This window comes from Neopelma chrysocephalum, unplaced genomic scaffold (genome assembly GCF_003984885.1).
Source record: "Neopelma chrysocephalum unplaced genomic scaffold, ASM398488v2 Primary Assembly neopelma1_62, whole genome shotgun sequence".
Classification (NCBI taxonomy): Eukaryota; Metazoa; Chordata; class Aves; order Passeriformes; family Pipridae; genus Neopelma; species Neopelma chrysocephalum.
This window is the reverse complement of record NW_020897719.1, coordinates 2,027,070-2,051,340: the sequence shown is the minus strand read 5'-3', so window position 1 is coordinate 2,051,340 and position 24,271 is coordinate 2,027,070. Positions and strand designations below refer to the sequence as shown.

The following is a 24,271-nucleotide window of genomic DNA, read 5'->3' as shown; positions in this document are numbered from 1 at the left end:
ACTTTAAGGTCCAACTTTAGTTAAAATGGAAAACTTCAACTCTATTTTGATTTTTCTTCATAATCATCACTTAAGCAAATAGAATAAAAACAACATATCATCTTCCTCATAACTGCCAAATCACCATTACAATTAGTCAAGAAGAAGATGTTTGAAAACACAAGCCTATCTAATCATCAAGATAGAAAGAAATAGTATGTCAGCACAATGACATAACAGTTTGTTCACTGAGAGGAGGCTGGGGGGAAGAAACCCCAAAACAAAACCTTCCCAGAGAAATGCTGTTATTGCTGTGCTCAGACAAAAGGAGCTGCACACAGCCCATTGGCTTCATTTCACAGACGTTGAGGGGAAATCAGAGAAACAGAGATCCTCTGCAACAAGAGAAGCAGCACATCAAATTCTCCCAGAAGCAGACCTGCAGCAATTTGATAACTATTTCTTCATGTGCAAGGAACAGCAACATGCTGCAGCTTCCTTTCAACTTCTCCTGTTACAGCTAAAGCAGCAGGAGCACCAAGCAATGCAGATAAACCCACCAAAAATATCTGCATGAATTTGAACATGCCTTTTGCTATTTGAGTGCCTATACCCTGACTTGGAGCAAAAATACCCCACAAGCCAATGACCCATGAGTGCATACAGCCTGATTTAATTACTTTTACCTAAGCCTGTGCGAATACCAGCCTTAGACAGAATATCAGTTTTTCATTACAGGTATGAGAAACCTTAGCTTTGCCTCTCAATATTCATAACTTTACCACACCACTAGGCCAAAACATCTAAAAGAGCCCTATCAATCATGATCTCAAGATTCATTCTATATAAACAACAGCTACATCATATCTGACATATTGACTGTACTTTCCTTGCCTCTGGGGAAATACAAAGCAGGACAGAAACTTCTGTAACCATTTTGTTGAGGATCTAGTTAGCACGTTTTAGACATAAAAGTTCTTAAGTGTTGAAAAAAAACCCCAGGTTTTTTAAGATCTGAGATAGTATGACTGAGTATCTCTTGATAAAGGTTATCAGTATGTAATGTTTTCTACCTCAGAGAAATACTGTGTAAGCTTCATAACTCTGATCCTGTAACATGGAAAACGCAACTCATGAACAGATTAGAACCTCACATCCTATCTTTTGTTTTTATTTGAAATCTCAGAATAAAAATAACACTCTTGCACTTCCACCTCAGCATAACTCTTTCTTCCAGATAGATCCTGATGTGCTGTGCTTTGAAAACCTCTTAGTTTTATCCTGACAGGGAAAATGTGTAGGAGCCTCAAGGTGGAGCAATCTGGAATAAACAAGTTGTCTAGAAACTAGACAATTTTGGAGAACTGTGTTTGTGCAGCCTGTTCTCAAAACCATAAGATGTAAAACAAGTATTTTAACATCTATGTGATTCTGGACTAATACAACACCTCCTGTCCCTCAACTAAGCTTTGAGAGGCAAGATATATTGAATCTGAATCTCAAACAAATGAAATCACAGTAGAGTCTCTTGCTGGAGACTAAGAGGCTAGGTAAAGAGAAAAAAAGCACTCTGCTAGGGTTAGATATATCTTTCTGAGCAGTGCTGAATCCAAGACACTGGGGTTCAACAGATGTTTAGTTTGACCATTTTGCGTCTGCATGGCTTCCAGAATAGAACTACTTTGGAGGCAGCCTTATCAGACCACAAGCAAAGCAGACCTGACTGTCCACATCCAAGAATGTTCCCAGTGGTCTCCATTACGTGCCACTACAGCTCACAGTCTCCCTTTAAATTTTTGTGGTTGTTTCATCTATTCTTCCCTCCACTCACCCACTGACATCACCTGCCTCCTGGCATATCATCTATTGTTTCCTGTACTCCCACTCCTGCCCTCCCAAACTCCTCACTCCTGTAAGAAACAACGATGTCAACACACCGAGCAGAAGCAAATTTAAGCAAAAAGATTAAAAAAAAAAGGTACTAAAGGTGAAAGATCAAGACTGTAATTGAAAGTGTTGGAATATACATGCTTTGTGGCTTTTAGCCTAAGACTGGACAACTTTAAGGAGCACATACCAGAAGAGTCTCAGTAACTACTACAAGAATAAAGAGCAAAAAGGATTTTTTTTCTTCAATTTCTACTCATTTGACTGCTAAAATTAGCTAGATTGTAATTAATAATTACATCATTTAAATACTGAAATTATGGTTTTAAGCTGAATACTATTCTTATCAAAAAGCCCCTGATATCACAGGTTATTCTGAGTTGGAAGGGACTCACAAGGATCTTTGAGTCCAGCTCTTAAGTGAATGACCCATACAGGGGATTGAACCAATGACCTCACTGTTACTAGCACCAAGTTTAACCAACTGAGGTTATCTCAAATACCTAATGAGACTACATGCTTATCTCACCATTAAGATACTTAACCACACTGAATTAAGAAAATCTAGGGCTTTTTTAATCTTTGCAACTGTTAAACATAGAAATATTTCAAGTGATACTGTTTTTCTCCAAGATAAAGCCATCAGAAATGGAGCCAGAATTCTGGCTCAGTTCCAGTTCTACTGGTAGGTCTACAAGTCTGATGCGTCTTTCACACACAAGTTTCTTGCATTCCTCGAGGCAAGCAGCTGCTCTTCCTTTTGAAGGTCTCCTTCATTTCATGATCACCTCTAGTTGTTCTTTTGAGGCAGATGTCAGCAAGTCTCTGCTTTTATATTTTGTGGGTTTTATGGTATGCAGGTATAAAGCAGAAAATGAAAACTCAGAACTCTGTAGGCTACTGATACCCTGTCCAAAACTTGAAACCAAAGGTTTATTGATTCCCAAATCAAACAAACTGGGAAAAGGGAAAGATGCAGACTGAAACAACTCTGTGATTGGAGATATTTCCATCATCAAAAATAAGACAAAGGCAAACCCAAACTTTCAAACACATGATACTTCCATAGTAATTCTCTTCTCATTCCATCGTACCAATATGAACCAAATAAAACTTTCCTTCTAAACTCTTTTAATACCCTGAAGTCTGTTTCCCATTCAGTTTTCTGGCTTTTCCAAAATAATCACGATGACCTTAGCGTGTGATGGGCAAGTGAATGTGTAAGTTCATTCCTTTATTTTAACAACTGTAAACAAAAGCAATGCAGGCATAACTATTTTGGCGTGAACTGAAAACAGGAATAATAGCCTACTGCAGATTTGGTGTACTCTGTGACTGTTAGCTAATGCTAAAGCCTTGGACAATTTTAAGTATGACCTAGATTAAACCCAGCCTAGTGTCCGCCAGTATTATAAATCATCTTTCTAATCTGAAGTATAGAGTCACTAAGTAAAAACACCTACACTTTATGGCTACAGAGCCAACTTCCCTTTTGGAGGATGCAGACCAAAGTCTAGGCACTTTAGACTGCACCCTCTTCTAGATCTACCCCCTAACCTCAACAGTTAATACAAGTAAGGAATGTTCTCCTATCCACTTCTCTTTCACTCAAGGCACAAGTCATTTCACTGCTCTACTGCAATGACCACATACCAGTTCTCTAAAATACAATCCAAATACTTATGCCTGACCTCTTAGCTTCATTCTCACTTCCCATATTTTCCATACTGTATGTCCTACAACTTGTACCTCCTTCTTGGTAGAATTCCTACCATTCTTCCATTTTGTCACACCAGAGCAGTGTTCTCTATTTTTCTGGTCCATTATTATTCTTTTTAATTCATCATTTTCTTTAACACTGTGATAAGAAAATCATGACAGATTTTTTCCACTGGAAATAGGTCATAAAATTTGCATTCCTTTCCATTTTCATTGCAAAAGCATTCATCTAGACTCTCACTACTTTATATTTTTACTACAACAAACTAGGTTTCTACATACTTCTTCCCTTTCCCATCACTGGGCCTAATTGCTCCCATAAAAATTGACTTTCCATGTCTGTTAGTCTGACTAAGACAGGTTCCTTTTCAAATTCTTTCTTTTACTTCCTCTTAAGTCTCCACACCAAATGTCAAAGACTGCAAGAACTAATTCCAGTAAGTTTCTTCACTCTAGCTTTTTGCTCACAACTTCATGGTTTACCACCACTCTCATTTTCGGGACATTCTCCAAGAAGCCCAGTCTGGCATTCCTCTATCCTTTCTTTCAATCCTTCTTGAAAACAAACTCTTCCAGGCACCATCCAAATCTTAATATTTCCCATAATAAAGTGGTAGCTGAAGAGATGACAAGGATGTAAAATATTTGACCAACGTTTTCTTAATATTGGGAGCCAGACTTCAGTTTAGTATGCTAGCTTTATAAACACACAATACCACTTTCTCTGGCAAGCACATAAGGGAAAGGCATCCACTTCTACTGAATGTAAGCTTTCATTTTCAGGAGTTTCATCTAAACATCTTTCTTGTGACTGTAGCTTTCTAAATGCAAACTGAGACAGTGTTCTCCTGGATTTTGCACACAGCTTCCACTCCCAGACTACTGTGAGATGACAAAGAGGCAGACTTCTCATACCTACCCCTATTCCAAACAACATTGCACACACAGACTGTGAAAATAACTTCTGTCTTTACAGAGGGCCCTTCACAGTGCAAACTATTACTCTTATTTCCAAATTGCCAGCTGGGACAAATGCATAATAGATTTTGCATGTTTGCTTCAATTAGTCGAATTGTACTTTTCAAAATGACTATCTGAAGCCTGATCTACAATGCTCATTATAACATACATAAATATACTTTTCCACATTTTGAACAGAAATGAACATACAATACTAAAAAAAAAAAATTCCCTTCTAAATAGAATCAACTTTTCTCCAGTAACTATGTGTCTACATAAAGTTAGATAAGTAATGAGACTAATTTTGTAATGGTTGCTCAGTGGCTGATCAGGTACATGTAAAGTTGAAACAATTTTGCTTAGTATGAAAACTTGTGACCCCTGCAGTCACCCAGGACTGGCTACTTTACAGTCCTTTTGTCCTATTTTTATCTCCTGACCTATCTTTTCAGTTAATACTTTTTGTTCATTTACCTTTTTAAACATCCAGGACACAAGACATGTCTTCAGATGATGAATTTAAAGTCAGCACATATCGACAGAAAGACATTGCAAACCAAAGGCTGTAGAAAACCTTCAGCAAAGGGGCTTGTGGATTCAGTCCATCACCTAACAAACACATGGACATATTTCAAGAAACTGCCTCAATTTTGGCAGCACTTTTCGCTATATCAAAACTCAAAAGTGAATGGCCACTGCTTTAAAGGCTTCCTGTACAGATGGGGTTAGAGGGTTTCCTCAGCAGAACCTCTACCATGTTGCATATTCTCTAATTCTCTTATGAACACAAGATTTCACATTCTGAAAAAAAGTGAAGTAGAAACCTAATACAAACCACACATTAATGTAAAACTTGAAAAACATTCCTGAATTGTGAATCATCCATGCTCCCTTTAACTTCCGCACCATGAATTTTGCATTTTCTAGTCTGGCTTTACTAAGACCAAATATTTGTTTGTGTTCTAGACTAACACAATCAGTCTTTACAACATAAGCCACAAGGCTATTTTCATTTAAATCACCTGCACCATATATACTACTGCCTTTAAATATTTTCTATCCAATAAAATCTAAAATCACAAGTTTAAAACACTCAATTGCTGAAAACTAGTCTAATGCTGGAATTTCACTATGTGAACTATAGACTTGGCTATGTACAGCTTATCTAGTCTCTATAGACAGCAAGATGATTACTACATTAACATAACCTGGACATGGCTAATAAGAAACGTGTCTTTTTAAAATTAGTTCTACACATGCATTTTTATTAGAACAATAAAATCCAGTTAGAGAGTCAGGATACTTTAATACTCAAAGCTGTTCTGTCTCTTCAAAGTCACTTCTGCCTTCCATTTTCCACATTACTCACGGATACAGTGCATTGATGATGTGGGATAGAGCCTACAATTACATATTTTTAAAAATTCTGCAAGTAGCATGGGTTTCTTATTTAAACCATATATCCTTGAACAAACTTTAAACAGCATCACAGAATTTGCAAATCAATATCTTTCTTCCTTATAAAGCACTAATAACACTAAAAGTAGGTAACACTTTCAGAAGAACTTTAAACTAAAATCTCCCATGCAAATGGTAGTTGTTAGTTAAACACCAAGCAGGACTTCTATACAAGGCTATTTTATTTATATTACTTGGTTTCTATCAATTTCTGGATTCAACCTAGGTACAAAACTATAACTGTGATAGACCTAAAATGCAATACTGGTTTTTTTCTCATGTATCAACATCACCAATTCGGGCCAATTTTCAGGACAAATAGGAGAGGACTGATGTATCTTGGATGAGGAATGTCATTAGAATGGAAACCAAATTCAGAACCTTTGCTTGTTCTCCTGCAATGAGGGCATTAGTGCCCATTTTAATACCTGACACAAAAGCAATCTACCTATCTTGAAATGGTAAAAAGTAAATTGCTTTTTCCCACAAATGAACAATTTTCTACTACAATCATTTAAAGTAATTCTACATTAATTTAACTGGTTTTATATGCACTTCAGGAACACAAATTAGAAAACATCTAACATTTTTCTTCTAGGGATAGATAAATACACCTACACTACTCTAAGAGGATCGACAGTTAGTAATTCATACTTACAATGTCAAACTTTCAAGAAACTAGGTTAGGGAATATGAATCCTACTCTTTGCTCTCTCTGGAACATATTGTATCTGTTCACATCAGGCAGGCCAACACAGCTTCACAACATAAGGTCTCCTGACCAGATTCAGCCCAAAGTACCAGCCATATAGCTCACAGGAGTTTCCAGATTCCCAGGAGGTTTACAAGCTCTCCTATTCCATGTGACAAGATACATACTCATCACATTAATAAAATCATAGATGCATCTCCAGCCATGTAATAACAGTGTGCCTGAATATGCTTGTATAGTCGCTCACACTGACATAAGGTCTTCCCAGGGTGGTGGGGGGATGTATGCCTGCCTGATTCTTTTCTCTCCCATGATTGTCAACTCTCAACTGGCATCCGTAAAAGCAAAATACTGGCATTGTTGTTTCATGTCACAGACAACGGGGACCATGAGACCTGGAACATCTGCTGCTCTGGGTTTACCCTGAATAATTCATTAGTATGTAAATATCTCCATTAGATATTGTGGCAGTTTGAGCCACGTTAGAAATTTAAAAATCCAATTTTCAGGCTTCTCCACCCCCTCCCACAATTATCCCAACACTACTGAAGAGAAACTTTCAGGCTTCTATAGGGGAAGGGGAAGTATATACATTTATTTACACAAATAAATACTATACGAGCTAAAAACAACTATATATATATATTACATTTCTATCAACCAGTCCTTTCAAGCCCCTCCTTTAAGTTCAGTCCAGGAAAGAGCCTTTTCAAGGCTGGAAAGTAACCAGTCCCTCTGTGGGAGTGTTCTGGGCCTGAACGCTCCCCCCTCACCAAGTTCCAGTTGTTTGTTGCAGTCTCTCCTCCTCATGAAGTCCAGGAAGATAGCTCTGAGTCCTTGCTCTCCTGCTGCTGTGTGATCTCTCTCTCTCTCTCTCATACCTTGGTTCGTAGGCTGCTGCAGTGTGGTTCTGCTTATCAAGTGTCCACGTCCTGGCATGTGGATTTCTCCTCAGGTTTTCGGTTGTCCTGCGTGGCAGAGACATCCTCCGGGCCCCTTTCTCTCTCTCTGGGGGAGGGGGTCCGTCTCCAATTTTGCTTGGGACTCTTTCTCCCGAGTGCTGGGCCTACCTCCACGGCCCATCCACCTGGCTCAGCTTCAATGCTGAGCCTCTCCTCCACTTACAGTGGAGGGACAGAAAAGCCCCCCTCCACAGCTTAGCTGTAGAAAAGGAGGGGGGAAAGAGCTTAGCTGCAAAAGCCTGGCTCTCTCCTCTTACCTCAGGTCAGGTTCAGGTGCTTGTGAGTCTCTTCCCTCACTGCACACACTCAAAATGCTGCCTCTAACTCTGCTCTGGCCTAGGCAGAGCTGGGGGGGGGCCGCAGGGCTCCCCTCTCCCCCCCGGAGGGGAGAGAGGGAGCCCAGCCACCCCCCGGCCTTCCACACCTACACGCAGCAGACACCAACAGTAGAACTCTTGCCAACAGTTTCTGGTGGGCTGTGTATATATGAATTTTTAGCAGAAGCGAACAACATGAGTGGTGATTGGCTCTTCAGGGAACACTGCCCTGGCACCCAATCACCTCTGAGTCCCCCTCTTCTCGAGGGGGGGGCCAATCTCAAACCATGACAGATATAGATGAATTAGATAGGTAGAAATGAGGCAGCTCCAGAAATGGAAACTACACTAACGTGATAATCCACCTATGCTTGTTTATACTGCTCCAAGAATTTAGATATACACAGCTGTGTGGAGATACCCATACTATTATGCAGACATATCAACAGTGTAATTTTCTCTGCAGGGCAAGAAAATTCTTGCAGAACAGGTAAAATTTTAAGGCTCCCCAGCTGAGTGACAATTATAAAGAAGTAAGAAAAAACTCTTGTGAGAGAGCTTCTTCAACAATAAAGATACTGGCAAGAAAAGAGGGCACTGCTTTCACAGCATTCCTTGAAGACTCCTTGATAAAAAACAACTGGCTTTTCAACTGACAGTAATGAACCAACATATACATATCTCATAAGAAATTTAATCAAATCAAGTTTCAGAAGACTAGCACCCTCTTTTCTGCTATTATTTGAAAGTCAGAACAAAGATGCAACAAGGAAACAGTGGTTTGCTCTGGAAAGTCGCCACAAGCTCCTTTCACATAGAAGTTTAAAATCCTGAGAAAGTCATTAGATGTTTCTTTGAAGAGTGGTTCTAAAAATTATATTCTAATTGTTCCCTATGTGTTCTCGTTGCATGACTTAGATATATTAACTCAGTTTGATTCAATCCCCTTCAAATAACATTCACCATAGAAAAAAGTAAATGAACATATTTTTTCACTTTTACCAAAAAAAAGTATCATTATATTGAATATTTGTCCTTCTATGTTACCAATATATTACATGTATTTTTATGCAAGACAACTGCTGTATGTTTATTTCTCTTTATTTATATTATTTTCTGTAAAATGAGATTTAATATATAACATCTAACCAGTGAGAAAAGGAGGTTCAAGGGAGATCTTATTACTCTCTACAACTACCTGAAAGGAGGTTGTAGCAAGGTGGGGGCTGGTCTCTGAAGTAACAAGTGATAGGACAGGAGGAAATGGCCTCAAGTTGTGCCAGGGAAGGTTTAGATTGAAATTAGGAAAAATTTCATCATTGAAATTGTTGTCAAGCATTCTAACAGGCTACCTAGGAAAGGGGTTAAGTCATCATCCCGGGAGGCATTTAAAAGATGCGCAGATGTGGCATTTTCAGACATGGTTTAGTGGTGGACTTGGCAGCGCTGGGTTAGTAGTTAGACTCGATGATTTTAAAGGTCTTTTTCAACTTAAAAGATTCTGTGATTCTATTCCATGTTCTAAAGAAAACTTTTGCAAAACAAACAAGATGCTTTATTTTTGAACAATACCACTCTAATTTTATGTTTTATGTTCATCTGTTTTCATACGGAACAAACAATTAACTATTGTACAGTGACATTCGTAAGTTAACATACAATATTTAAATACTTAATTTCTACCACATTAATCTCAAGGAATCTCTGCTGTAGTCATAAAATAGTCATTAAATCTCAGCTGTAGCACAGTTATATTCAGTAATCTCCTTTTCCACACAAAGAATTAGAGCAAGAACAAGCTAACATCCAACCAGACCAACTTTAACCGCATTGCTAGTATGATAACACTTCTAGAAATACCTTTTTTCCCCCTCTTACATGTCAGCATATACAGTACAGAGCAGATCTAATGAAGATTTTTCCATGTTTGACCACCTGAGTAAATTAACCAAGCCAGGGACCTAAGGATATGAAATAACCAATTCAACAGTGTCTGATAATTCTCTCAAAGGAATACAAAAATTTTTGCACAACCGCAAAGGATGATTTTAGGTTCATCTAAACTTGTTAGGTTTCCATGAGAAGAACTAAAGGAGATGGTAAGATAAATTCTCAACTTTGTATTCATCAGAAGTAAAACAGAAGGAAATCAACCACTTTATTATGTTAATATTTCTAGCCTTGTGGTAAAAAGAACCTTAGCAAGGCGGTAAAAAAAGTATACATTCTTTAGATCAATTAGATGCTTAAACTACAGAATACTATGTCAGTGTAAAAATAATGTCACTGGTACTGCAAAATAAAAGATGTGCTTAAATGCAACACTTATTTGTCAGAAACCATCTGCTTTTTCTTTCATTCTTTTCTGATTTTGATCTGTAAGAAACCACATCAGTATCAAATGTCACTTAGCTCTTATTCAAACAGAGCAGTCCAGACACAGCGGCTGCACCAGCTGACTTAGCTGACCTGAGCCTAGAGTAAAAACAAACCCCTATAAATCACCAGATGTAAGCAATTGAATAGTGATCAATTTAATTAACTGAACAGCCTTCCAAAATTTACTGTATTGTTTTAACCCTTCAGGCTTCTTCAAGCAAGGTAACTTGCAATTTGTATTCAAGGACAGGATTTGGCCAGAGGGCTACATATTGATAGCTTTAGACACTTCAGATTCTCATTGATAAAACACAAGTCACATGCATGAAAAACACTTCTTTTCTTTTTTTTCCAATTAACAGTATGATAGTAACTATTTTTCTACAAGTTCATATTGAAACTAGATCACAGAAAAAAAAAACCCAACTAATTTCAAGTGAAAACTTCAGGATTAAGATTTCCTTTAAAATCAACTTTTTTGGTTACAGGCCTTATATGCCTTTTGCAACTTCATACTCATATTACAGACGTTACTATGTCAACTGACCTACTCACTTCTTTCAAATAAACAATGAACATGGACACAATTGTGTGCCACAATTATATGCATTAACTGCAGCCATAAAAAAACATGCCACACATTAAAATGAGCTCAGAAAGACATTTTTGAGACATTGGCAAAACATCTTCTAAACATCTTCTATACTCTATCATAATGATAGAGTATAACTCTTGTTTTAAAGACTGCATTGTACAAGTTTGTATAATGATTACTGATGTTTGTACAGTGTCTAGTGCAACAGGACTGAGGCTTCTGGGCACTACCACAACATAAATTAATTCTAATGCAGTCTGTATCTGAGAGAAGCACAAAAACTACCAGGATTAAGCTCAATTATACATATTTTAAACAACCTGCTAAATTAGATGACATAATCAACTTCCTAACCACAAGCTGCTCTATTTCCAATTATTTCACTTTAATCTCTGTAATGTATGAATTTCTATGAACCCTGCAGAGTTAGTTCCACTAACCAGGGACAAGAGTAAGATCTACTTACAGAGACAGAAGAGTTATATTTGCAGAGACTGGTCCCAGATCTGGAATGATCTCCAGTTCATTGTAGTTCAGCTTCCTATTAATATTACAAAAGGGTTAGCTTTGATGTTAATCAAAAGTATGTACATTGAACTTGCTAAATTGCTGAACTGTGTCACCTCAAAATTAAAAATAATTCCAGTTTCACTTAATGTAAAATATCAGAAGAGCAAACATCTTTGTTGTTTAACCAACTATCCCTAGAGAAATTGCTATACAATTAGCATACACAAATAGAGGTTAGGTATTTTTGGTTGGGGTTTTTTGTTTTGGTTTGGTTTTTAATTAAGACAAATTAACTTACACTTCCTGAAGACTATGAAGGTGATCCAAGAGACTGGTCTTGATTGAAGATAACTTGTTGTGACTTAAGTCCCTATGAGGTTACAAAAACAAACAGCCTGTCAGTTTTGCCATACAATATCGGGTAAAGCAATACTATTTCAATCCAAATAATGTTATCACTTGTCTACAAGTACGTAACAAGATATTTTTATATTAGCAAAATCAGAATAGAAACTCATTTGAGTATACACAGCATAAGTAAGTGCAAATACCTTGATCATTGCCAGCAGTGTCAAAGAAATTTCTCTATCTCTGAACAATTTAGAACTGTTCATTGGAATGTAAGACCCATGAAAAACATCTTAAGATTCTGAGTCATATACACTGACAACCCCCCTACTGCATCCCTTCACAACAAGAGATCTGGCTAAAACAACCTCTTAGTTGTTTGAACAAGGAAAATTCATAGACCAATAGTCATTGCAGTCTTATTCCTTTGGCTAATCATAACATTTGTACCATTTACTCTTCTCACTCCCTTCTTTACAGCAACAGCCAGATCACAAATACATAATGAGGACTGTCCATAAATCTAAATTGTATTTTCATGCTTTCACACATTCAGGACACCATTTCTACATAACCAAATTTAATGGAGATCTTCAGTAGTATCAGAAGAAAACAGACATAGGAAGAGTCATTCTGTTATGAGTTTTAAGATGTCTATATAATAGTATTATTACCACACTTAACTACACTTGAAGCAGCAGCTCAAGCACTTAGCTTGTGCCACTTTGTACTGAAGATTCCAAATATCTACTGATGCAATTTATAAAAAATCTTGTTAGCACCTTTGCAGTGTGCTGCAAAACAAGCCAGGTACTAAAAAATGCAACGTATTTTGTTTACCACTGCCAAGAAATGCTTTTCCTTACATTATCATGCATATTTGCCATATGTCCTCTCAAACATTTGACACCACACAATAGAGACTTAAGAAATTTTTACTCAGAAGTACTGGAAATAACAAAGAAATATGAGGGACCACACAGTAAAACGCAGAGCCAACTACAGAACAAACTTGCACATCTATAAACAGCTGCACAAGCAGTACAGTCTCACAACTGATCTTCTAACCAAGACCAGCTCTGTTGAAGGCCTTCCCCTTCTCACTCATCCACCAAAACATGCACTTCCCTGTCCCCTTACTACAGACTGTCACTACCTCACCTCCATCACTCCAGCCCTCTGCAAGCATTTCTTGCATGTTAAAACACTGCATTTATCCAAGCCAGTAAACAAAAACTACATTATTTTTAAGGAATTCTTAAACTCACTCCAGTGAGTATTGTAATGCAGGTATATAAAGAAATGAATCAGCACATCTCAGCAGTGAACAGGTAAAAGATGCTTTAAAAAGCAGCCTTTTGAAAAAGAAGTTTCTCACATTTCATGGCACTTTTCTCTGTGCTAATTAAGCACTCAACAGTCATCCAACATGCCTGGGGTTCTCACCAAGCCACACAGGCATGAAGCGTATTTCAAGTTAAATCTATGAGTAAACTACAGCATTCCTTATTTTTTCCAGGCAAGATGACTCAGTACAGTCATCTGTACTGAGCATGCCAAACACAGGCCTGACTGCCATGGATGTGTCTACTCTCCCTCTACAGTTCTGGAAGTGAAGAAACCTGATGAACAGCATATCCTTGATGCACACAGACCAAAACTAGCTTAAATTAAGCCAAGTTCAATGTCTGTGCTAGGTGTTCCGCTCTGTGACTAAGTCCTACACAACTGCAGAACCAGGAAACTCATTTCTCTGCACCCACCATTGCATATCCTCAAACACAGGTGTAATGCTGCAACCCAGTCAGGCACGTACGTTTCTTCAACAGCACATGTGGATAGTAAAACTGTGTTTTAGTCTCCCCCAGCTGATTTGTTCAACATTGCCAGGACAGATTTGTCACTTTTGTCCTCCCCTGCAGTTGGTGGTTAAAAAAACAGTAGTAATAAAACTCAAATATAAAAAATAATCCCAGGCACATATAGGTATTACGAGTGTACCACCAATACTCAGTTACGAGGTGTGCTCTGGACCAGGCCCAGTGGGCTGCTGAGCTGGGGCACCAGCATCTGCCCCAGGGCCATGGGCAGAGACAAAAAACATGCTGCATTTCCCAAACCAGGGCTGCACAGGAGCGTGCGTAGGACGGACCCACAGGTGCAAACAGCACAAAAAAATGAGGTTGAAGGCTGGAGGAGAGCCACCTAGAGAAAGAGAACATCCTCCACCACCTTCAGGTGGCCACAGAGGGGGATGTTTTCAAAGACTCAGCTCTGGACTCAAGCACCTAATATAAATCTGTGCCTTCTTCCAGGTGTCTAAATCCCTACAGATTTTCCTCTTAAGGATGGATAACCAATACAGTGTCAACATTTCCTAAAACCCACAAATGTTAACGTCACCATTATGATTTTGAGTTCTCCTGTAAATTAGGTTAACCACACTTAAGCTAGAGACTGCATCTTTCACTGCTTAACAATCTAGTGTAAACATTCTCCTAGCCATAGACTGGAGAAAAATCCCTTTGTTTAACATCTGAAGGCCTTAACTGTACAGATTTGAAATTCTCACACTGCATTTTTAAGTGTAAATATTGAAAAAGTATGCTGTTACAAAGATCTATACAGGAATCTAACTTAGGTCTTTAAAGCAGAGTAGAGACAAATTTTACCCTTAAACCTAATTCAATATTTGGCTTTAATCTGTAGGGATTATAAGAACTATGCAAATAAACAGCCAAAATTCAGTTAAGTTATGGCTGTTAGTGTCCAATATGTTACTGTTCTTCATGCTTCAGACAAGACTTAAGAATCAGTAATTATTTCAACAAAGACCTTTCAACATTACTGCTAAAAACCTGCATTTCTTCATTTCATCTAAAAACCCTGCAAAAGGTTTATTTAAAGCATGTTTGCCTAAAGGACCTACCAGACAGTAACAGACGTGAGTAGATTTGTTCTGCTGGAGTTATAACATGTTAAAAAAAAAAAAAATCTGGCAGAGTCCTTAAACTATAAAAATCCTGCAATTACAACCACTGCTGTGCATGATCACCACACTGGAACCAGACACTTTCACTCATAGCTAAAGCTCACTTCCATCTGGAGTCTATCAAGGAGTGTAACTTACACTAAGTTTCAAACTACTTTTTTTGTGTTTGTTTTTTTAACACTAAAGATACATTCACATTTTCCAAGTAGCATCTACTTTAAAAAAATACATACATACAAATTCTTCATGCCTGGTTTACTTATAGCAGGTTGTCAAATACAAGCTGCAAAAAAAAAAAACCTGAAGCAAAAGGACAGCAAAAAAACACCAGCTCTCCAGACAATATTGAACTGCCTGTTTCATAAAGCTGTATACAGGCTTGTCCACCCATAGTTGGATAGAATATGAATTATCAATATTTTATTAAACATTATTTTAGTACTACTGGCATGAGAAACTTTAGGAAAAGAAAAAGCTTTGCAAGTCACATTTCAAGTTAAATCAGAGTGGCTGGAAGTGAACCAAGAGTTAAAATATTTGCCTTTTACTAACATTCTAAGTGAAGCTTAAGCCTGCAGAAGTTTCTCAAACTTATAAGCACTGGACTGGAGACATTTTTTAAATATAAAAATCTATCATCTCTGTTGCAAAGCTACAAGTACATTTCAGTTCAATGCATTTCTCAACATATCTTAAAACAAGTATGAAGAAAAAGTTGGAAAATTAAGCAGTATTTTTCCTTCATAGAAATGGAACTGACAATGTTAGAACACTATTACTATGCGTTTTTTCCATTTCTGAATTTTCCTTGTCTGTTAAAATCACATTACAAGTGGGGAGAAAATTTCCTCTGTGATTACTTTTGCTACTAGAATTTCAGAAGTCATTAAAGATATAAAGAATGCACTCTGAAACTTCAGAAACCAGATTTATATTAAGAAATTATTTATAAAAATAATAAGCATATATACCTGTACTTCACTTCAGAGTTCTAATAAAAGTGATTGGACATTTAAGTAGAATTGCCCCAATTGAAAAAGCATGCCACAGTTTTTGAGGCCCTTTAAAAACCTGTCCCATGAAAGAAACTATCTTCTATGTTCCATTATGTTTGTATGACCATCTTTCATAAGTCACAAGTCTCAGCACTAGTTGAAACGTAACTCTGAACCACATTTGTTTGATCAAAAAGTGAAAGGAAGGCTGAATGCAAAGAGGGAGAGAGCGAGCAAGTGCTTCTTCACACATTTTAGAGATATAACTTTTAGACTCTAACTTAATATACAACACTTAGTCACAATTATCATCTTCCTTAGAGAACTCAGAAACCTGAGCCCCAAGTCAAATTTTAAAATGCAAATCCAGCAACAGCTCCTTAATCAGTCCCACTGGGGCCTATAGAGTTGCTAATTCAGCAGAAATCAGCAGAGCTGAAAAACAAAAAGCCAGGCTGTAGCTGTTTTAAGACACTGATCCAAAGTGACTCATAAATCAGCCTGCTATGTTCAAGTTTTAGTCTGGAAAATATTGAAAAACAGCTGTGAAAACCATACGGTCTTTTTTCTGGCAATTCTGGTAGACCACTAGAGGATTTATAAAATATAAATACTAAAGATATAATATAAACACAAGTGAAAGCCATCTTTCAGACTTTCCCTCCTATCCCACCAACAGTTTCAGCATTCCTCAGTGAACCTGGTGAAGGGTACGGCAATGCCAGCAGGAGTTTGCACACCTGGGGGACACTGGCCAACACTCAACACTCTTCCTCCCCTCCATCCCTCCTCCTCCAGCTCTGCTACACCAGCTCTAACAAAGCCACATTCTTACAATCCTGGGACGCACATCCTGGAATTAAATGGAAATCTAAATTCAAAACTATTTGTACACAAAGCCATTAAAAATGTTTAAGAGTTTTCAGCAGACTGTTATCTCCCATGAAAGCAGGGTAACAGAATATGGTATTTTTGGTTAAAATCACAGTAAAGTTGGCCTGTTTACACCCCACTCTGTGAAGCCACTTCTGTACAAAGCAGTAGACTCATGTTTATGATCAAAAAGAAGAGGACAGAACTCAGGGTCTATTTTTTTTATTTCTCTCCTTGCCCACTGTGAGGTCACTTTTATTTTATTTCAACAGGGGATTTGAACACAAAAGGTATGAAAGAATGAAACAAGAGTTTCAAAAACCTGCTCACCATCTGGGCAAGTAAGACAGATGGGCAAAGGAAGGTGTAAAGCATAACACAGGTCTAGACCTTCTTAGGCAGAAGAGCTTTCACTCTGCTGCTTGGGAGACCTCACCTGTGTGTGTAGCGAACATGGGGTAATAGTTGTTTTCTCAAGAGGATTGGAAAGCCTGCAATTAAACTACTAGCCTTTGGCTATACCCGCTATGGACTTCCATGGAAAACACAGTAAACATATAGCAATAAAATTCATAAACAGTCTTTTACAATTTGTAATGTTGCAACAATAATCTAGACTAGTCAAACCTTTTTTGCGCATGTAAAGATGAACGCATTAACCTTACAGATTGCACAATCCCAGCTCGAAGTACTGGGGTAGCTAGAGGTAACAGGCAACGCCACACTCTTCCGTGTTCTCTTATTAAGAGGGGAAGGAAGAAAGCTGGATACTTCTAAGGCATTTGACACAATCAAAAGAAATATTTACACAAAAGCGGTCAGACCACATCCTTTGGTGACACCTAAAAGATGTACTCCTGTGAGTTTAAAAGCAAATGACACAGCTGTCCACTGAGTAATCACAGCAGGGTTTCTTACAACAGGCCAAAGCTTATTTATACAAGCAGAACTTATTTTCTCACACTTTTAAAGGAATGTGAACTTACATAAGGACAATTTACACTACCAAGGGAATTCTAATTAGAAAAATCTCCCTTGTGCTAACAAAAAAACCCTGCAATGCGTTTTATTGTCTCTCGGGAACATAAGTGGAAAAGACAAATTTGAATTACTGCTAATGCAAAATGGTTTTTAAGGCAAGTCTAAAAAACGAAAGTTTTGTATTTTTCCCCTTGTTCTTTTGTTTACCACACGTGGATTTTAACTTAATAGCACTAAAGTAAACTAAGCTAAGAAACTAAACTATGAAGCTTAGCTTAGTATCAAAAAAAGCCTTAGGTTTTGTCAGAAAACTTGTGAGCATCCTGAAATAGTTCAAAAGAACAGGAGAATGAAATATAATAGGAAGCAAAACCAGTTGTTGAATGCAAAGCAGATCCAGTGTTTGATCCGTAAGCTTCAATCACATAAGCCAACAAAAAAAGTTTCTTTCCTCTCACACTTTCCTACGCCAGCCCTGGAAATATTCAACTCCCAGAGCCATGTCTGTGTTCAGTTCCATATGGTGTCAATACAGCCATCCACATTTCATGAGTAAAGCAGCATGACCTCCAGACAAGGCAATTGAACAGAATTAGCCACAACTAATTGAAAGTCTTCCTGTTTACTTTAAAGCCCTTATCTCAATCTGCTTTGAAAATGTAATCGAAAATTAATACGACTAATATAGAAGATCATTCAGTGACAAGGGATTAAAAACAAATGTGACAAGTCCCTCAGCTATTTTCAGGCTTTTAGAAAGCTGACATAATTTATACTTTTTCCATAAAAGTTTTTCACTGGAAATAGATTTCCGCAGCTGTCACCTGGGTTGGGTCGCTCCGCGGCGCTGGCCGAGCGGGAGCGCTCCGGTGCGCGCACCATTGCTAGAGCCAAAACTACAGGGGCGAAGAGCTACACGAGGAAACGCGATAGCAGCTTTCCTGACACACAAATCAGCGTTAGCCTGATGATTATTGAATGCTTTCCATGAAAGTCAACAGAACTTTTTCCTCGCCCTCTCCGACACTGAACAGCGCTCCCGGGCCCCATTTCGCCCGGGCACTTATCGCCACCGCGTCCCGGGACCGCAGCCCGCCGCAGGGACGCTGTCCTGCTGCGGCTGCGGCCGCCGCCGCCCTCGCCGCGCCCGTTGACAGCCCGGCCGCGGCCCCCGGCGCTGCCCCTCCCGCACCTCGCGGCCGCCACGACACCGCGGTGCCTCTCAAAGCCCGCCCGCGGACGGGACCGCGGCCCCGGGGGCAGAAGATGGCGGGCGGACGGGCGCGGACCGGTGCCTCCAGCCCCCCGCGGTGCCCGCCGCCCCGATACTCACAGCTGCACCGCCACCCGCGGCAGCCGCTCGGGCAGCCGGCTCAGCTCCAGGCGGCTGCAAGCGACGAAGTGCCCGGCGCAGCGGCAGGGTGCGGGGCAGCGGGCGGAGGCGGCGCGGCCGCCCAGCAGCAGCAGCAGCAGCGCCGGGAGGGCGGCGGGCGCCCCGCGGGGTCGGCGGGGCATGGCGGGCTCGGAGCCGCTGCCCGCGCTCCCGTCCCTGGCGTTCCCCACCGACAGAGCGGAGCGGGGCGCGGCCCGATCTCCTGCTTCTCAGTGCGGGTGGCTGCTCCCGCTCATACCCCGGAGTGGCCACCGAGGGTGGGAGGCGGTGGGAGAAGGGGGCGGTGTAGAAAAAAGTAAAGACAGAAAGCGGGAGGGGACCGCAGCGCCGCCACCGCCGCCAGCCACTCCGCAAACTTTCCGCCGCCTCAGCCCGCCTCCGCGCGGCCGGGGGAGCCCCGAGCACCGCCCGCCCCGCCGCAGCCCCCTCCCCCTGCCATGTGACAGCCGCAGCCCCTGCCCGCTCCGCCGCGGCCGGGCCCCGCGGGGCGGGGGCTGGGAGAGCGGGTGGCGGGCCTGGGCTGGCGTGGCGCCCCGCTGCTTCGCGGCCGTGGCGGCGGCACCCCCGGCGTCCCGGCCTGCCCCGGGCGGCGGCACGTGGCCGGCCTCGCATCACGGCGGGCGCTACGGTGGGACCTTGCTGCTGTCCCCGGCCTGTCCGTGGGCGGGCGGGAGCGGGCAGCGGGCCCTGGGTGCTTAGAGCGGCAGCTCTAAGGTGAGAAGGCACGGGCACCGTGGTCTTGCTCGTGCGGGATTTCCCTCTGCCGTCGCGCCAGTTAGCGCATGTCATGGTAATCCAAAAGCTGCTCCAGAGGCCCCAGAGGGTTCCCAGCCAAGCCTGGGGTCACTGGCATGTAAAAGGTGAAGTGAGGTTAACTCCTGCCTTCCGGGTTCTACATGGCTAGTCCAGACACCGTAATTAAGCCCATTATGTTCCCCACAGGATCCCAGCTCCAAAGGTTCAGGGGAGTGGGCAGGGCGGACAGATTCCACATCTCTGAGGTAATCTATGTAATTTAAGTAAATACCTATTGTTCAAGTTCCACATGGAAGGCCGGACCCTACAATGGATTCAATTACTGTAGGCTTCACACACCCCTATTCCATAGCAGCAGCCATCAAACTGCTCACGGACACTATTCTTTCCTTCCCAGGTTTGTATGTTTCACCTGAAAGATTGCAGGCATCTTAGACATGGTGAACCTGAACCCTTCAAAGTCTTACAGCTCCAATATCAAGATCTATAAGGCTGAAACTTTGTCCCTGTTTTTATTGTTTCCATGTGTATCTACGGACACAGAGATTTTGTTAAAGAAACAAAACTACATTTCAGTCAGGAATCATGAATTTGCAAGCCAAGCAAGGAAGTCCTGAGTAACTATGAACACTCACATGCCACTCTAGACACTGTTCCGGGTGCATAGGGTGAGCAGAGCTGTGCAGTGTTTTGTCAGCTTGTGCTCCATTGACCACTGGTGTTCCTTAAGGAAATTATTGTGGGAAAACAAACAAATACTGCAGGAGCACACTTTTTTCCTACACTTTTTTCTTTTTGCTATAAAAGCAAGCAAGTAAAGAAACAAAATATGGGATAAAAATTAGTTAGTATGTCTTTACAAGTTCCTCTCGTTTATTTGTTGTGAATGAAAACTGTCCTGGCAGCATTGACATGTCAATATTTCAGTGGCTTTTGCAGCCTTCTTCCTTTGCAAAATATTAGGGTGACATTAGATCAACAAAGCCTGTGAAACACTGAACTATTCTAAACAGACAGTAGGACAGCAGCAAATTTTGAAGCTATCCCTCATTAGTCTGTGCTTGTTCCCATCGAAGTCAATGGGAAAGCTTCCTTCTCTTTCTAAAGTGCCAGCATTTGTTCTAGCTGTCCAAGTGTTTCACACCATTACACCAAGGTACAGAGACACTTGAATATGTTTTGTTCATATTTAGGTAAGATGTGCCATACTTGCCACTTTTGCAAAGTGATCAAAAATTCAAGAGGAAGATCTTCATGTTTATGTTGCTCTGGTTGATTATTGAAAAATCTACTAAAATTAAAGTGGATTTGAGGTAACTAAGCCTTGTACTATGGTTCCTAGAGTGCACAGCAAAGGGCCTCAATTATCTGGGAAAAGTGAGCTTGTCTTATCTTGAGTTTGTCAAGGGCAGTGATTCACTAATAGGTGGCAACAGAGTCATTAATCTGCCAATTTTAATATCCAAGGAAAAGAAAAATTAGAAACAAAGTATTTTGAACTTATTTTATCATAGCAGTCAATAATATATGCAGTGCATATGTGAACCATGAAACAAGAGAATCTGAGAAACAAAGGTAGAAAAAAAAGATGAAAAGGGAACTTCTGGTTTTGTAATTTTGAAAACCACTCATGCAGGCAGGGAATACTGTGCCTAAGAAAAACCTAATGCATATTTAGTGCTGGTAATATATGAAGCTGTTTTAAATTAAGCAAGGTAAATAAATTCAGAAAATCCATTTGTCTTTGCAGCTTCTTTTCTCAAAATTCTGAATAAAACATTTTAAAATTGATTATATATTATGAATCTTAAAATGCTTATATACTGCACTTCAGAGTCCATGACAGAAAGTCTTTCTTCCCACAGGGAAATTTGCTCTCTTCAGAAGTCTCAGGGACTGATTCTGCATCTCGAATGAACACTGTAAGGACTGGCCATCCCCGATCCCAGGGGTCTCTTTATCATTGGTTTTAGGTTGAGAGTGCACTGTGACTGTACATAAACAAATACAAATCCCTCCTTCACAGGTGTGGCTAGCCTATACCTGTCCTAAGTCAGCTTATATCTAAATAAAAGGTCTCCCATTTCTCTACCCAGTTATCTCCACACGTAGCAAGGGATGTCTGCCGACCCTTGTTTGGCATTAACATTAGTGTAAATGCACATTCAACAGTTTTAGGGGACTGATTTGACTGAACTCCCTTAAAAAATAATAATACTGTGTGCGCGCGCGCACACACACACTTCTGAGTTACAGTAATTTCCTCATCCTCCAGTTTTCCATGTAGCTGCAGAAGGAAGGTGGTTATGCAAAGGCAGGCCCTTTCCATGGCAGCCTGAAGGGATGATGTTGAGGAGGGGGAAGCATGGCTGCACAGAAAAATTCTTGTAAAACCAGACCCTCAAGCTCTCTCTTTGGCTAATGAGATTAATTTCCTCCACAAGATTACCAAGCATAGTAGTCTGGGTGAGTTGGGAGTGGAGCAGAAGAGGTTGTGTAGAGATCTGTAGACCATTCTTTGGGATGTCATTTTCAGTCTCTGATTATTTTAAATCAGATAAACACAGGTTTATGGATTCAAGTCCAAACATATGTTGTTTAAAATATGTATTCACTTCAGGCAAAAGACACACCCAGAAGCAGTCCGATTTTTTTGCATATCATTAACGCACTGAAATCAGGGACTGCTTTCAAGTAACCTACCTCCAGAAAAGTTCAACCCTAAATCAGACTGGGTTTAGCAGATTATTAAAAATAATTTACCAATTGCTAAGTTAAACAAAACCAAATTAAGATACTATACATTTTTTGAGTTTAAATTAGAATATCTTTTATAATACAAGTAAGAATTTTATTCATCTAAATACAGTTTTTTATTCAGTTTTTAAAGGAGTCTCAAGCCACTACATCAGACAATTATATATAGCTGTATGTATGTATAGCTAAATCTGCAGGATTTATGTCAGAAGGTCAAAAGGAGTGAACAGTTACATTTACTAAACGATTTTGTCCATTAAGGCCACCTCAGGAATTAAAAGTCTTCCCTTGTACTCCTGGATCATGTTGTAATCCAATTCTATGTCTAGTATTCATTTTGGATTTTCTACTTTTCATGGGTAAATAAAGTGGTTTTGTTAGTATTCAGCAGCAAAAAGCAGAAGCAAAGGAGAATGATGTTACTTATACTCTGACGCATCTCGGTTCTGATAGAGTGATATAGAAAATAGTGGCCCATTTATTGACTTCCCTACCAGTAAATGATTCTGTAGGAGTATTGGCAGAATTAACTGCCAATGTATTCCTAAACTTTCACAGTTCCATTTTATTTCTAGTCAAAGAAGATGTTTAAGGCTGTCTGGGAGAAGGAAATGAAGAGGTCATCCTCTCAAGATCATCACTCCCTATTGCAAGTTCTCCAATATAGTCCGGTAAAAAAAAAATCTTAACGCTAGCAAAACTTCTTACTAAAGCCACAGCTGAAGGGAGAGATGAACTAGTGAGGCCCATCCTGCTTAAAAAACAAAAGTGGAGCAGGACATGCTTTTTGTGGAGGCTGCTTGCATACATTAAATAACCTGCAATAGGCAAAAGGAAGTTTTACCTCAGACACCTGTCTGGAAGTTACTAGAGACTCCCACAAAAACTCCTTATTGGATGTAGAAGACCCTTTTCACTTCTTTGCTTTGTGTGTAAAGAACAATCTCATCCAATATCATGGAATATTTTTCATGGAAATTACTCTAAATGCAGAGCTTTCCCACCCTCCTTTTCTTCTGCCCATTTGGTATGGCAATTGATATTAATTTTAATTTTAATTTATAATAGCACTAAGACTTATGACCATTTCTTTCAATCCCTATGATTAACAATTGCAATTTCACTTGTATTAAGGAAAACAATAAAATATTCTTAAATAATTTCCCAGTAATTGTGAATCTCCTACCAGTGTGTCATAAGTCCATAGTGAATATTCCACGGTGCATACAGAAATTTATTTTGGGTAGTAATTATACTTGACTTTATGTGATCCAACAGTGAAACCATGAAAACCAAATTATGCATAATTGAATGCACTGATTACAAACAGAAAAACCATATGAACTCTTTCTGAAAACTTTGCCTAGGGCAGAATATGTTCAGCTGTTATAGAATTCATCCAAACAGTGAGTGTTTGCCTCCATTACAAATAAACTTAAAACATCCTAAGGCAATCCACATTAGTGAAGATTGTTAATGTTTTCAAGTCATGTCCTGTGTGGGGCTAAGTGGGAAGTTAGTGCATGATTGCAAGGACAATTAAACAGTCAACATCTACAATGATGTAACTTCAAAGAGGGAAAAAGAAGACTTAGTTTTATGTCATTAAGGAACACTCAAATTGAAATGTTGTCAATTTGAATAAAAATAAGGAGATGTAATTTCAGGATGGTGCTACTGTAATAAAACACCTACCAG

General features: G+C 39.8%; 1 protein-coding gene and 1 long non-coding RNA gene across 4 annotated transcripts in view; one reads left to right on the top strand and one right to left on the bottom strand.

Annotated features, from left to right (window-relative positions):
• LRIG3 (leucine rich repeats and immunoglobulin like domains 3) overlaps nt 1–19,401 on the bottom strand; it is a 44,442-nt gene extending 25,041 nt beyond the window's left edge. The window contains exons 1-3 of one of the 3 annotated variants that reach the window (XM_027682257.1): nt 19,001–19,401; nt 11,777–11,848; nt 11,435–11,509 (exon numbers count right to left, since the gene is read on the bottom strand). In XM_027682257.1, the coding sequence (XP_027538058.1) occupies nt 11,435–11,509; nt 11,777–11,848; nt 19,001–19,182 (329 nt within the window). In that variant the 5' untranslated portion in view covers nt 19,183–19,401. Of the gene's footprint in view, nt 1–9,854; nt 9,956–11,434; nt 11,510–11,776; nt 11,849–16,553; nt 16,878–19,000 lie in introns of those variants that run through there. The other 2 variants (XM_027682258.1, XM_027682259.1) reach the window with 2 other exon arrangements.
• Nucleotides 19,402–19,621: 220 nt separating this feature from the next.
• Nucleotides 19,622–23,667, top strand: LOC113967012. The gene is made up of 3 exons (XR_003534050.1): nt 19,622–19,920; nt 20,003–20,061; nt 23,149–23,667. It is a non-coding gene; the product is annotated as an uncharacterized LOC113967012 (long non-coding RNA).
• The last annotated feature ends 604 nt before the right edge of the window (nt 23,668–24,271 follow it).